The sequence below is a fragment of the Dama dama genome, chromosome X (genome assembly GCF_033118175.1).
Source record: "Dama dama isolate Ldn47 chromosome X, ASM3311817v1, whole genome shotgun sequence".
Taxonomy (NCBI): Eukaryota; Metazoa; Chordata; class Mammalia; order Artiodactyla; family Cervidae; genus Dama; species Dama dama.
In genome coordinates this window covers 162615165-162631526 of record NC_083714.1, presented here as the reverse complement: position 1 = coordinate 162631526, position 16362 = coordinate 162615165, and the positions used below count along the sequence as shown (strand labels likewise).

Sequence of the window (16362 nt, the reverse complement as noted above, 5' to 3'; positions counted from 1 at the left end):
TGTGTGTGTATCATACACAAATACAGTGGAACACTCGTGCATATATATATATGTATATATACACACACATCTATGTGTATCCATACACAAATACATGGAATTTGTGATTTGTAATTTTATTTAAACTTGTGCATTTGTAAATACATATATATGTGTTTATATATGTACACACACATGTATATGTGTGTGTATCGAACATGAATCAGTGGAATACTTGTCAACCATAAAAATGTGAAGTGTACAACACCATGGATGGACTTTGAGGGCATTATGCTAAATGAAATAAGTCAGATGCAGAAAGACAAATACTGTATGATATCACCTATATATGGAATTGGAAAAAAATGAAACAAACATTTTAATATAACAACAAAGGAGCAGACACAGAGAAAACAAACTAGTGGTGATGAGTGCGATGATGCAAAGTGGTGGGTTAAGACAGGAGGAGTGCAATAAGAGGTGCAAACTACTATATAGAGAAAAAATAATGTACAAAAACATACTGTATAACATAGGGAATAAAAAAGCCAATACTTTTATAACATTAGAAAGAGAAATAAAATTATGCATATCTACATGATACCCAAGAACGACAACAACAAAAACTGTACATCAATTATACTTCAATTGAAATATTAAAAAAAATACCCCTCTGAAGAATGCCCTGATAACTGATTCCTGGTAGAGACACCATATATTTATCTTCTTAAACCAGACAATGTCATCTTTAGTTTTAGAAAATAAGCTTTAAAAGATCTCTTCAATGTGAAAGAAATAACACAGGAGTTTCGTAAGAAGCACAGAATGCCAAAAAGCTCAGCTGCCAAGCAGGATGTCAGAAGCTGATGTCTCTGGAACTAAGGTCTTGTGATCAACCACAGTTTGATCAATATGTATTCTGCCAAGAGACATATCCTACAAAAAGTGGAACCGACTCACAACCTCTTCAACAACTGGGGCGCCCTCAGCTTGTCCAGAAGGAGCAACACGAGAGTCAGAATGAAGATTGTGTGGCTGAGTCTTGTCCTTGTCCTGGTTTGTGCTGCCCAGGAAACTCCAGTTGAGATAGACCCCTCAAAGGTACCCAGAATGAGCTGATCTGCTAGAAGGTCTTGCTTGCTTGTGTGTGTGACTGTGTGTTTGCATGGGTGTGTCTGTGAGGTTGTGTGTGCGTGTGACACAGATTTCGTGTTTATATGTATGACCAGATTGTAGATATACCATGGTCCATTAACTACATGAGATGCTCTTTGTATTTTTTTTTTTTTTTTTGGTGTTGTTGTTCTTTCTCTTTATGTTCAAAAAAAAAAAAAAGCCTAACGTGGTCATTCAGAAGGTGATGAACCCATCACAGTCTTTATTGGCTTTCTTTTAGCTATTTCAAAAAACTCTGAATTCTGTGCAAAATTCTCTGAATTCTATGCTTTCTGCTCAAATAGGAATCATGAATTCATGTCGTGTTATTCAACAAAGTAGGGGGCAGACCTCTTCTTTGTTTAATGAGATTCAATTTACTTCTGCTCTGGGGTAAATGCAGAAGCAAAGATGTTGCTGTACATTGGTGAGGAACCAGAAAAAAAGTCCGACTGATGTTCATGGAAACTTTCTTTCTTAGGTCAGAGGAGACTGGCGCACCATTTACTTAGCTGCTGATAACAAGGAGAAGATTGTGGAAGGGGGCCCACTGAGGTGTCTCTATCGTCAGATTGAATGTATTAATGGCTGCGAATACCTCTCCCTTACATTTTATGTCAAGTAAGCACAATCTGACCCAACTGAGAACAAGGGGGCTGTTGACTTCCAACACAGGGCGCAGTGGGTCATGGCTGTGGAGTTGAGCGTGTGAACTCTACTCACAGAAGGGTGTCGTCAAGTACTGGGCCATGGATGGTGACGAGAGAACTTCTCGTCTGTTTTTCAGGCTTGACGGGACATGCCAGTTGTTCCATGAAGTGGCAAAGAGGCAAGAAGGAGATGTTTACATCATCGAATGTGAGTGTCTGAGCTTTTCCAATGGGTTGTCGCATGAAACGTGTTCAGACGGACAGTCTTGGTTCTATCCAAGACTAGATGTCTGAACGGGTGGCCTATTCCCTCTACTCATTACTAAGGCAACCTTGGAAAAGCCAGTTAATTTTTCAGGAATCTATACTGTCCCACAACATCAGGATGAGGTCCAAGGGTATAATGTTGCCAGTGATGGTCCCTGAGAAGAAGCCCCAGCATGTTGACTCCTTGTGTTCCTTGGGCATGAGGCAGTGTGAGAATATAATGACTCTCTCCTACACTGTTCTACTTTTTATCTTACCTACATGATCAAATTTGCCTTAAGAAATTCTTTAAATATTTAAAGCTCTTTATTAGCAAGTTCAGTAAGTATAACATGATTAACTGAAAGCCCCAAATGAGAAAACTTACGAGCAAAAATAAGAGCAAAAATTTCAAACTGATTTATACATACTTTGAATGGGACTTTAGCATAGACTTCTATCTCTATAGTTTAAGATAAAAAATAAGTCTCAAATATGAATAGAAATACAAAATTTGAAATGGGCCTTAATATAGACATCTACCTTAGTAGTTGAAAATAAAAGGAAATAATTCTCAAATATGAATATCAATTCTGTAAGATTATATTGTGATCATATGTCCCTATGTTTCATTTTCAAGGAAAAAAATGTACAGCAAAGCACTGTAATCTTGGTCTGATGAATTTATATTAATTTCAAATGTGGACATGCAGTAACAGGATCTAACCTGCAATAATTTCAGAGTATATATGTCCAACATTTTGCAGTAATTTGTACCTGTTTAATTACCTCGTGTACTAGGAAATAAATCTGGATGATGTATTAACTCTCATTCTAACATTATTCATTTAATTTTTTAGAATTCCCTTCTACCCATGACTGTACTTGTAAACTTGGTCACAGAATTCCTGAAAATTTAACAGACAGCTCTTGTGAGCTGGTAGGAGACGGTTGAGGTTCAACACCCAGGATGGTTGCAATAAGAAACTTTGTTATCATTTACAGACTCCTCAGGTTAGAAGACTGGATGTCTTAATTATCTTCAGGTGAAAGCAATGTGTAGAAGGCTTTCCTAGTTCACTAGCTGTCAGAACTGGTTCTAACAACACACCACTACAAATGTTAATGAGATAAAGTTCACAATTAGAGGGAAGACAGACAATAGTGTGTGAAGCATAAGACATGTTCATTGGAAAGGAAAGCAAATAATCATAGTGAAATTTGAATTCTTTTTCTCTCACAGTCGCGGGTACAAATGTTTTGCGACTGATTCATGCATCAGACCACATGCTGGTAACTTACATTGAAAATTATGATGGAGAGAAGATCACAAGAATAACTAAAGGCGTCGGTATGTACTGTAGCTTATCCAATACAAAGCAGATGTGTTCATATGATCAATATTTTTATAGTAAGGAGAGAGGAAAACACAGACCTTATATTAGGCCTTCCCTAATGGCTCAGATGGTAATGAATCTGCCTGCAATGAGGGAGACCTGGGTTCAATCCCTGGGTTGGGAATATTGCCTGGAGGAGGGCATGGTAACCTACTCCAATATTCTTGCCTGGAAAATCCCCATGGACAAGGAGCCTGGCAGGCTAGAAAATTCCAGATCATTTCCGCCCTCCATTCATTTCATGAGGGTTCATGAAAACCCCAGGGATGGAATTCTAGGATGTAGACAAAGTGGACAGGAAGAGTTAGTGCCGGGAGAAATTCTGAGTCTCAGACCCACCGTGACCTTCTCTGATGTACCACGAAGGATTGCATCTCACTGGGGCAGGCTTAAGCTCACAAGTGAATGATCTGTAGTTTACTCACTAGTTGTGAGAACTGAAACATGATAACATGTTAATTATGTGGACTCTACCCCTCATGGACCCATCTGAAAACCTGTGTGCACGCTTGGGCATGACTGTAGAAAAATACCTGGTGAGCAGAGTTTAGGTGATGGTGGAGGGCAATGGTTATGGTGAGACTTGGCAATCACTACAGCTACGAGCCGGGTGATTCTCTATAACCTATAAAAGATTCTAACACACACCTCTTCTGCCTTCTTTGCTATGAAATCCAGCCAAAGGAGACAGTTACACTCAAGAAGAATTTCAGAAGTATCAGGAACTGAACAGTGAAAGGGGGATCCCAAATGAAAATATAGAAAATGGCATCGAAACAGGTAAAGCCAAGGAAGACTGCAGGTATCCAAAGTGAAAACACACCACGAGGACATTCAAGACAGATTTCCTATTTACAGACACATCTTTGATAAAAGCTGTTTTGAAATAATCCTTTGAAATAGAGGCATGTCAGTGGTAATTTCTCCCCTCATTCATTCTCTCTCACAGACAACTGTCCTGCATAAGAAAAGAGAACATCAGTTTGGGTGAGTAGAAATGTGACACAAACACACAGCTTTTTTTCACTAGGCTCACACTTTTTTTTTTTTGGCGGGGGGTTGTACTGCCTTAAGAATGGTTTTCGTATATAACGGAATATTATCTGGCCATGAAAACGAATGGAATAATGCCATTTCCAGCAACATGGATGGACCTGGCGGTGATCTTACTGAGTGAAGTGAGTCAGAGAAAGAAAGGCAAATATCATATGCTATCACTTCCACGTGGGATGTAAAATATGATGCAAATGAACCGTTCATAACACAGAAATAGAATCTCATACACGGACAACATTAATAGTTACCAAGAGGAAGTAGGCAAGGGATAAACTAGGAATTTGAACAGATCCACAGTAAAATATATAAAATAAACAATAAAGACCTGCTGGAGAGCACAGAGAAGTATCCTCAATGTCTTGCAGTGATTCATAAGAACAAGAATGTAAAATGGTATCCATTCACCTACATTTACTGAGGGCGTTCCAGGTGACTCAGAGGTCAAGAATCTGCCTGCCAATGCAGCAGCCACAGGGGGGTCAGGTTCTATCCCTGGGAGGGGAAGATCCCCGTGGAGTAGGAAACGGTACCCCACACCAGCATTCTTGCCTGGAAAATCCAAAAGACAGAGGAGTCTGGCACGCTATAGTCGATAGGACACAAAGAGGAGGACACAACTTAGCAGCTAAATAACAACAACAAATGTATAAATAAATCACGTTGCTTTATGGCTGAAAGTAACACAGCATTGCAAACCAAGGACTTTTCAATTAAAATTAATCAGAAAAAAAAAAAAAAAAAGAATAGGATAACAAGGCAGTCCACCTTGCCAGGCGGCAATGGCTCAGGCTTCCTTCGTATTTGGATTAAGTATCTAAACATTGACAGGATATAGTCTCCTCCATCTCAGACCTCTGAATATGTAACGTAGTGACGCTCAGCATAAGAGCTGATACAAGACTGCTCACCGCTAGTTTCACCAGGTGGTAATTTTGTGCAACCCCACAGGGACACACACAGAGGAACTTCTGTGAAAAGGGTCTGGTAGGATAATTTCTCCGCTGCTTCCACCAGCAACTGCTTCTCTTTTATCTTTCATGCTCTGGCCAATATCACATTAATCCTAATCAGCTCAACAACGTTTTACTTTCTTTTTTTTTTTTTTTTTCATGTTTAAAGAAAAAACGAAATACGCATATGAGCCGCATCGAACGACTAATGTGTCCCAATCATCCAGATGAAGATATAAGACCTTTTCCTGGAAATCATCCTTTCTTCTCTCCCAGGATATCAAGAATCTGAACCCATGGCTTTCCAACAATGAATCTCCTCTGCTTTTGCTGATGTTACTGGATTCCTATACTGATCAATAAATTGATTAAAGCACATACTTGTAGTGAGCAAAGGTGCCATGTTTGCAAATGCACAAAACATGTAATTTCAACTAGGCAGCAAATCTAGTGTACAAGGAAAGGGGAGAAAACTCTGTTTAGGATGCATGGTGTGACTCATACAAGTGTCTTGGCGAGAAGAGCGAGTATATCACGGATGGTAGTTTTATATGGTAATATAAGATTCCGACCAAATGTCACATGAGAGGTGGAACTGGTTAGTCAGACAACTAGAAACAGAATCTGAGTTGTTCAAAGTGGCACCTGTAAACAGCACAACTATGGGGTTAGGCAGCATTCTTCTGATGTGTGGCTGCAAGGGTGGAAAGGATTTCGCAGAATGCAGACTTACATGGGGTACCAGGGGGTGCGGTGGTAAAAAAAAAAAATAGATAAATAAATACACCTACAAATGCAAGAGACGCCTGAGACACAGCTTAGATGCCTAGGTCAAGAAGATGCCCTGGAGGAGATAATGGCATTAATCTTGCCTGGAGAATCCCATGGACAGAGGAACCTGGCAGGCTATAGTCCATGGGGTCAAGGTTGCAAGATCAGACATGATTTATCAACTGAGTACGCACACACACACATAGAACAAAAGTGAAGAGTGTTTACGAAAGAAAGAGCACTGATGATGTTTATAAAACACGGGGTCTGTGGTGTCTGACTGGGGGGGGGGGTGCTACTCTGAAGCTCAAACCCCAGAAGCACAGGCCTTGCTGCAGGTGCAGAATTACCTAAAGCTCTGCATACAAGCTCCTCATCAGAGATTTTTCAAAGCAATAGTCATTGATGAGTGCCAACTGATTTGAAAAAAGGAGCATCTTTGGCATCATGTAGGTCATGCCACTTGAGCAGACAAGAGACCAGGAAAAATGTGTTAACGGGGATGGGAGAGATTAGGCAGTCCCAGACCACTCCAGAGACCTCTGGTAGAGTCCTGAGGATGTGGAAGGCTGGGTGCACCTGAAATGCTGCAGGATGACAGGAAAGAGAATAGGGAGTGATCACGTACCCTGCCAGGGCTCACTGTAAGCTGCATGCACCTTGAATGCGTGTTACAAACAGACACAGCTCTCCAAGGTCAAGGTATTTGTGCCCCCTGACTCCGGCTGTTGCCAGAATGCAGAACAAGAGTGGTTGTCAACTAAGCTATACCCCCTTCACGGATGACTGCCTTGTGTGGTAAAGGGGCTGCCATAACTCAGCGAAGCTATGAGCCATTTCATGCAGGGACACCCAAGACAGATGGGTCACAGTGAAGAGCTTTGACTGAACATGAGATCCACTGTGGGACAGGACTGGCAAACCACTCTAGTATTCTTGCTCTGAGAGCCCCAGGAACTGTATAAAATGGCAAACAGATATGACACGGAACACAGCCCCCCAGGTGGGAAGGTGTCCGATATTGCTACTGGGAAGGTGTGAAGGACAGCTGCTAACAGGCCCGCAAAGAATGAAGCTATGCTCACGTAGGTCTCACCAAAGCCAGCCAGCCTAAAACAATGAAAGCTAAGCAACAGGAAGCAATAACTGAGCGGTGGAGCTTCTCTAGGAGTCCAGTGGTTCAGAATCCACCTGCCAATGCAGGGGAATGCAGACTGAATTCCTCATCGGGGAAGATCCCACATGCTGTATGACAACAAAGTCCATGTACTTCATCACCCGTGCTTGTGCTAAAGAGCCCAAAGAACCATCACCATGAGAAGCCCTACAACTGCAAGGAAGAGAAAAGCAGAACACAGCACTGAGACCCAGTGTGTATTTTTAAATTAAAAAAAAAAAAAAAAAGAGCTGAGCAGAGGTTATAAGAAGTGTGACCACTGAGACATACCACTGAAAGAGTTTTTAAAATGCTAAGGGAAAGAGTTGCCATTTGAATAATGAAAACAACATTTGGAACCAGGCAGGAAATAGGAACCATGAAAAAATTTTGTCTGAAAAACTATTTTCAACGGTATTTATCCAGTTGAAAACATATCAAATCCTGAGGAAGAGGGACCATCTCTCATGAGGGGATGAGGTTTAAACAGTTTAAACGTAAAAGTTTAAACAGGATATATGAACGCTTAGAATTTTGCAGGGACTAAAGGAGCAGGAAGGTAGAGTCAAAGAAAAAATGTCGCTGGTGATTTACGTAAGAAACAAGTTATCTAACACATCTGTCTCCTGACATGATAGTTACCCTGTGTGCGTGTGTGTGTGTCTGTGTGTGTGATAAAAACGCTTAAAGTTCTGATCTAATCGCCTAACAGGTCTATGTGCCCACACTTATTACAACCTCTGAAATGAGAACAACTGACCACACAGAGTCCTGGCAAGGATGGAGCAATGGAAAGTATCATCTCCTGTTGACAGGCATCGAAAAATAAACATTGGAAAACATAGGGAATAAAAAAGCCAATATTTCTTTAACTCCAATGGTAGAAATAAAATTATGAGTATCTATATGGTACACCTGTAACAAAAAACATTGTACATCAACTATACTGCAATTTCAATATTAAAAAAAATATTGACCTCTCAGGAATTTCCTCATAACTGATTCCTAGTAGAGGCACCACATATTTATCTTCTTAAACCGAAGGTGCCATCACTGGTTTTAGAAAACAAGCTTAAACAGACCTCTTCAATGTGGAAGAAATAACACAGGGGTTGTATAAGAAGCACAGAATGCCAAAATGCTCAGCTGCCAACGAGAATGTCAGGAGATTACGTTTGGGTCACCATGATCTGGTGATTAACCACTGTTTGATCAACAGGTATTCCGCCAAGAGACGTATCCTATAAAAAAGTGGAACCGATTCACATTCTCTCCAACAACTGGGGCGCCCCCAGCTTGTCAAGAAGAGGGACGAAAAGAGTCACAAGAGGCAGGTTCTGTTGCTGGGTCTTGTCCTTGTCCTGGTTTGTGCCGCCCAGGAAACGCCAGCTGAGATAGACCCCTCAAAGGTACCCAGAATGAGCTGATCTGCAAGAAGGTGTTGCTTATTATTGTGTGCGTGTGTGTGCCTGTGTGTGTCAGACGTTCTGTGTGCACATGACAGAGATATTCTTATTTATGTGTATGACCAGATGGTACACATACCACGGTCCACGTATCTACATGAACGTAACACAACACTCGGTCTACCTGCTCTTGGTATTTTTCTTTTATCTTGTTTGTCTGTAGGTAAAACAAAGCAAAACAAAAAGGCAAACATGCCAACATTCATTTTATTAGTATAGCCTCCAAGTAACAAAAATAAATGAAAAAAAAAAAAAGAGAAAGTTTTGGACTGTCATGGTCTTTACTGGCGTTGTTTCCGCTGTTACAAAAAACTCTGAATTCTATGCTTTCGGCTCCAACAGAAATCGTGATCTCAGGTCATGTTAATCAGCAACGTAGGACGTGGAACTCCTCTTTGCTGCAGTGAGCCAGTTCAGTCGCTCAGTCGTGTCTGACTCTTTGCAACCCCATGGACTGCAGCACACCAGGCCTCCCTGTCCATCACCAACTCCCGGAGCTTACTCAAATTCATGTCCATCGAGTCAGTGATGCCATCCAACCATCTCATCCTCTGTCGTCCCCTTCTCCTCCCGCCTTCAATCTTTCCCAGCATCAGGGTCTTTTCTAGTGAGTCAGTTCTTCGCATCAGGTGGCCGATGCACTGGAGTTTCAGCTTCGGCATAGGTTCATCCAATGAATATTTAGGACTGATTTCCTTTAGGGTGGACTGGTTGGATCTCCTTGCAGCCCAAGGGACTCTCAAGAGTCCTCTCCAACACCACAGTTCAAAAGCATCTATTTTTCTGTGCTCAGCTTTCTTTACACTTCAACTGTGACATCCATGCATGACTACTGGAAAAACCATAGCTTTGACTAGATGCACCTTTGTTGGCAAAGAAATGTCTCTGCTGTTTAATACACTGTCTAGGCTGGTCATAACTTTTCTTTCAAGAAGCAAGTATTTTTTTATTACTCTTCTTTGCTTAATAAGATTCAATTCACTTCTCTTCTGTGGTAAATGCAGAACCAAGACAGTGCTGTGTATCGGTGATGTTTATGAGACTGACTGACGTTTATGGAGGCCTTCCTTGTTAGGTACAGGAGAGTGGCGCACCATTTACGCAGCTGCAGATAACAAGGAGAAAACTATGGAAGGGGGACCGCTGAGGGGCTACTATCGTCAGGTTGAATGTATCAATGACTGCGAATACCTCTCCACTACATTTTATGCCAAGTAAGCACAATCCTCCTCAGCTTAGAACAAGGAGTCTGCTGGCTTCTGACATGGGGTCCGGGCTCCAATGTGCAGTGAGAGGTGTGAGTCAGGGCTGTGAGGCTGAGTGTGTGAACTCTATTCCCAGAAGGGTGTCCTCAAGCCCTCGGGAGTGAACAGCGGGAAAGAATGTCTTGTCTCTTTGGTTTTCAGGGATGACGGAAGATGTCAGTCATTCACAAAAGTGATAAAGAGACAAGAAGGAGATGCTTACGTCTCAGAACGTGAGTATTTGAGTTTTTCAGATGGGTTGTCTTCCAGAAAACCATGGGACATGTTCAGATGGATAGTCTTGGTTCCATTCAACACAACTAGATGTCTGGATGGGTGGACCATTTCCTCTACTCATTACCAATGCAACCCTGGAAAAGCCACTTAATTTTTCAGCAATCGGATCCAGCCCACAACACCAGGATAAGGTCCAAGGGTCGAATGTGGCCATTCATGGTCTCTGAGGAAAATCCCCAGAACACTGACTCCTTGTGTTCCTTGGGCATGGAAAAGTACGTAGACTTACTTAGGATTGTAATAACTCCCTCAAAAAAAATTTTTTATTTGACCTACATAATCAAATTTGCAATAACTAAAGAAGTTCTTTAAATATTAAAAATTCTTCATTAGCACGTCCAATAAGTAGAACATGATTAACTTAAAGCCCAAAAAGATGAGAACAGCAAAAGTAACAGCCCAAAAGTTTAAACCAATTTTTACATAATTGAAAGGGACTTTAACATAGATTTCTATCTCTATAGCTTAAAATAAGGATAAATAATTCTCAAATATAAATACCAACACATAATTTGAAAGGGGCATTAGCAGAGATTCTATCTTTGTAGTTGAAAAATAACAGAAAATAATTCTCAAATATTAATATCAGTACTGTAATATAATAAGTGATCAAATATCCATATATTTCACTTTCATGGAAAAAGTGTAGAAAGGAGGATTCTAATCTCTGTCTGATGAGTCTTTCCTAATTTCAACTATGGACACACAGTCACAGGATCTAATCTGCAAGCACTGCAGAGTATGTATATCCAACAATTTGCAATAGACTAATTTGTACCTCTTTTATTAGCTCTTGTACCAGGAAATAACTCTGGATTGGGCATTAAATTTATTTAACTATGATTCATTCAAATTATTAGAATTCCTTTCTAACCATGACTGCACCTCCATATCGGGTCACAAAACTCCTGAAAATTTAACAGTCAGCTTTTGTGAGCTGGTATGAGACGGCTGAGGTTCAACACCTGTGAAAGCTGCAGTGAGAAACTCTGCCTCGCACACAGACTGCTCAGTCTAGAAGACTGGAAGTCTTAATTCTCTGCAGGAGAAGTGGGTGTGGAGAAATCCTTCCTAGTTCACTAGCTGTCTTAACTAGTTCTAACAACACACCACTAGAAATGTCAATAAGATACAATTCACCATCCGAGGGAAGACTGATGATAACATGTGAGGAAAAAGACAGACTCAAGTGAAAAGAAAAGAAGTTAATCATGTTGAGGCTTGATTTTTTTATTTTTCTGTCACAGTCTCAGGTACAAATGTTTTTCAACTGATTCATGTATCAGACAACATGCTGGTAACTTATATTGAAAATGATGATGGAGAGAAGATCACAAAAATTACTGAAGGTGTTGGTACGTACTGTAGTTTATCCAATACAAAGTAGATGTGTTCATATGATTACTATTTTTATAGTAATGTAAGAACTACACAGATACCTTATATTATGGCTTTGCTGCTGCTCAGACAGGAAAGAACCCACCTGCAATGGAGGACACTTGGATTCTATCCCTGGGTCAAGAAATCCCTGGAGGAGAGCATGGGAATACACTGCAGTATTCTTGCCTGGAGAATCCCATGGACAGAGAAGCCTGGCAGACAAGCGTCCACGGGATCAGAAAGAGTGGAGCAACTAACCACACCACCTCATATGAAGAACCCTGGAACAGACGTATGTTCACAAAGAGAAATCAGACTTCATGTGACATGAATCAAGGATATAGAATGTATGTCTGCTAGAAAAAATGAGGAAATATATCTACTGAGAATTCTATCAGATGGCATTTTTTTCCATTTATTTTTATTAGTTGGGGGCTAATTACTTTACAATATTGTAGTGGTTTTTGTCCTACATGGACATGAATCAGCCATGGATTTACCAGCCCAGGCTGGATGCATGAGACAAGTGCTCGGGCTTGGTGCGCTGGGAAGACCCAGAAGAATCGGGTGGAGAGGGAACTGGGAGGGGGAATCGGGATGGGGAACACAGGTGGCATTTTTAAACATGAGGTGTACTTGTCCCAGATTTCAAATGAAATATTCCAGGAAACTCCATGAGTTTCTCGCCAAGTATCACACAACAGAGTTGCCAGGTCCTGACGCCAAAGTGAACCAAGGTTTAAATCTGAGTTTAGCAGACTCGGGTCGTGGCCACGGCTGCACTCATCTCTACAACAAATGCTTTCTTCTTCGTCACAATATTTAAAATACTGCCTGAACCTGAACACAAAGCTCTGCAAGCATCTCTCGATGACACTGAATCGTGCAGAGGAAGTGTGGCCAGCCATGTCAGTCATTCTGCCATCCGCTCAATCCCCTGGGTTCTCTGACATCCCTTTATCCTTTCTGGTATTATATGGGCATTGGAGGTGGGTGGCTGTTCTGTCTCGTATTTGAGGACGACAAAGGCTGAACGAATCCCTGAGTAGTGTGTGTGTGATGTTGTTACCACAAGTGGGTTCCTGCTGCCCGCCTTTCAAAAGCCAACTAAGAGCCCAGTTTCCTAGGAAGGAATGTCTGCTTTCATTCATATGCCGATGACAAGTGGGGAGAGTGGACTTCTGTCCAAAGGCTGACTGCCCCACCCCACGACTGGCAACAGGTGGGGCAAGGGCTTTTATAGACAGAGGGAGGGGGCTCCTTGCAAAAACAGCAGTCAGCCTCGACAGTCATTTTGAAGTCGGTCATGAGCGGTTGACCAGCGTTATCTGGATGCAGTCAGGACAGTTTATCTTCAGTTCCAGGGTCGCTATCTTCCCGTGCCCTGGACGTCAATTCTCTCAACGGAGGCAGCTTCTGTCGTGGCTGCAGTCTGGTCATCACACAGTGAACTTGTCCACTGGGTGGGGGTTTCAATGTGCATAAAACTGCTCACAGGATATGGCCCAGAATAGTATCTATTGCCCTTGGCGAGGAACTACAGGTCCCTGTCTTTGCCTCATGACTGCATTACTATTATTTCATCTTCTCTGTCTGTTTTCCTTTGCTATCCGACATTCGCCATTCTCTGATTCACCTTATTCTTTTACTAAAATCCTTCACAGACAAAAGGCAGGCTGAAAATATCAGGGGCGGGACAAGGAACATAAGGTCCTGCACTGTCTCACACTGTCTCAATGGGGTCAGTGTGCTTTTGAAAATTCCAGATCATTCCCCACCCATTCATTTTATGAGGGCTAATGAAAACCCCAGGGATGGAATTCTAGGATGTAGACAAAGTGAACAGGAAGAGTTAGAGTTGGGAGGAATTCTGAGTCTCAGGCTTGCCATGAACTTCTTCAATGTGCCAAGAAGGGTTGCATCTCAAGGAGGCATGCTTAAACTCACAGGTGAATGATGTGCAGCTCACTCAGTACTTGTGGGAACAGGAATGTGGTAACTTGTTAGCTATGTGGATCTACCCCATGGAAAAATCTGAAGACCTATGTGCACACTCGGGCACATCTGTGGAAAACTACCTGGAGAGCAGGGTTTAGGTGATGGTGGAGGGCAGTGGTGTTGGTGAGTCTTACTAGGCACTACAGGTATCAGCTAGGTGACACTCTATAGAGGATTCTAATGCTAAACTCTTCTGCCCTGTTTGCTATGAAATCCAGGCAGAGGAAAGAGCTTCACTCCAGAAGAACTTCAGAAGTATCAGGAACTGAACAGTGAAAGGGGGATTCCAAATGAAAATGTTGAAAATGTCATCGAAACAGGTAAAGCCCCAGAGGACAAAAGGTATCCGAAATGAAAACACATCACAAGGACATTAATATCAAATTTCCCTTTCACAGAGACATCTGTTATAAAAGCTGCTTTGAAATAATCCCTTGAAATAGAGGCATGTCAATGGTCATCTTTCCCCTTATTCATTCTCTTTCACAGACAATTGTTCTCCCCAAGAACAGAGAACATCAGTTGGGTGAGTAGACATGTGACAAATGGCAAGGCTGAGCTTCTTTTTGGTAGGCTAATACTTTGGGGAAGGGTTTTTTTAACTTCTTTAAGAATGGGACACATACAGAATGTCATATTACCCAGTCACGAAAAAGAATGAAATAATGCCATTTGCAGCAAGATGAATGGACCTAGAGATGACCTTACTGAGAGATGTCAGTCAGAAAGAGAAACGCAAATATATGCTAAAACTTCCATGTGGAGTCTAAAGTGTGATGCAAATGAACCATTCATAAAACAGAAAGAGACTCTCAAACATAGACAAAATTAATGGTTACCAAAGGGTAAGCAGGCAAAGGATAAATTAGGATGACCAGATACACACTAAAATATATAAAATCAACCAAAAAAGATCCACTGGATAGCACAGAGAACTCTACTCAATGTCTTGTAATAACTTAGAAGAATCATCTATAAAAAGGTATACATTTACCTACATATGTATAAATGAGGGCTTCCAAGGTGACTCAGAGGTCAAGAATCTGCCTTCCCATGCAGGGAACACAGGAGAGGAGGGTTCTATCCCTGGGTCAGGAAGATCCCTTGGAGTAGGAAATGGAAACCCCATCCAGTATTCCTGCCTGGAAAATCCAATGAACAGAAGAGTCTGGCAAGATATAGTCCACAGGACACAAAGTTTGGGACACACCTTAGCAACTCAGCAACAACAAATGTATAAATGAATCACCTTCCTCTATACCTGAAACTAATAAAACATTGCATATCAACTACACTTCAATAAAAATCAATTTTAAAAAATAATGGGATGACAAAACATTTCACATTGCCACAGGTCAAAAGCTCAGACTTCCTTAAGTCTTTGGATTCAATATCTAAAGACTGACATGGTCTAGACTCCACAGAAAGATGCTTTGAGGACAAAGGAGGAGATTGTGTGAAGCCCTGAGCTGTGAGTTACGATGATCGCTGGGGAATCCCACTGTGAATGAAGGACCTTGCAGCCACAGCCCATTCATGATGATAAATGAAACTTCAGAAGATGTTAAGTGGCACGTTTCACATAGTTTATAATCTGCTACATTTCAGAGCTGTGAATACATACATTAGTACCTGTCAACATAAGACCAGATACCGGACTGCTCACAACTAATTTCACCAGGTGGTAACTCTATGCAACCCCACAAGGGCAAACACACACAGATGAACTTCAGTGAAATGAATCTTGTAGGAAAATTTCTCCACTGTTTCCATCAAAAACTGCTTTTCTAATTTCTCCTCTGGGAAATGTCATATTAACCCTAGTCAGCTCAACAACGTTTTACTCTCCTTTCAGGCTTAAAGAAAAGAATGACGTAAGAATGCAAGCACCATTGAAGCAGTAATGTGTCCCAATCATACGTATGAAGATAACAGACCATTTCCTTGAAATCATCATCCCTTCTCTCCCAGGAAATCATGACCCAGAACCCATGGTTTTCCAACTATGAATGTCCTCTGTTCTTCCTGATGTTACTGGATTCCTAAACTGATCAATAAATTCATTAATGCATATGTGTGTAGTGAACAAAGCTTCTACAGGCAAGTGCACAAAACATGTCAATTCAGCTGTGAAGAAAATCGAGTGTACAAAGGAGGAGGAGATATTGCTGTTTAGGGCGCATGGTGTGAATCCAGCAAGTGTGTTCATGAGAAGAGAGAATAAACCACAGACGGTAGCTGTATATGGTGATATAATGTTCCTGTCAGATGTCATGGGAGAGGTGGAATTGGTTAGTCAGACAAGTTCAGATAGAATCTGAGGTGTCCAATGTAACACCTGAAAACAACTCAAGTATGGGGTTAAGCAGCGTTCATCTGCTGCAGGAGACACAAGAATGAACCTCTGATCCCCGGGCCGAGAAGACGCCCCAGAGGAGGAAACGGAAATCCACTCCAGGATTCCTGCCTGGTGAACCCCACAGACACAGGAGCCCGGTGGGCTACAATCCACGGGGTCGCAAGAGTCAGACACAATTTAACAACTGACCTCACACACACATACAGCGAGAGTGAACAGCATTTACGAAAGAAGGAGACCTGATGGTGTTTACAGAGC

The 16362-nt window shown here is 41.5% G+C and overlaps 2 protein-coding genes across 2 annotated transcripts; both read left to right on the top strand.

Annotated features, from left to right (window-relative positions):
- Window positions 1–864: 864 nt before the first annotated feature.
- LOC133051748 (allergen Bos d 2-like) lies at window positions 865–4414 on the top strand. Its single transcript, XM_061136356.1, has 6 exons — window positions 865–1080; window positions 1616–1755; window positions 1922–1992; window positions 3274–3381; window positions 4106–4207; window positions 4377–4414. The coding sequence occupies exons 1-6, from the start codon at window positions 892–894 to the stop codon at window positions 4391–4393; spliced, it is 627 nt and encodes a 208-aa protein (XP_060992339.1). The 5' UTR covers window positions 865–891; the 3' UTR covers window positions 4394–4414.
- A 3522-nt stretch (window positions 4415–7936) lies between these two features.
- Window positions 7937–15649, top strand: LOC133052989 (allergen Bos d 2-like). The gene is made up of 7 exons (XM_061137742.1): window positions 7937–7954; window positions 8656–8782; window positions 9902–10040; window positions 10233–10303; window positions 11615–11722; window positions 13964–14087; window positions 15601–15649. Exons 1-7 carry the CDS (start codon window positions 7937–7939, stop codon window positions 15647–15649), a joined length of 636 nt encoding a protein of 211 aa, XP_060993725.1.
- Window positions 15650–16362: the final 713 nt, after the last annotated feature.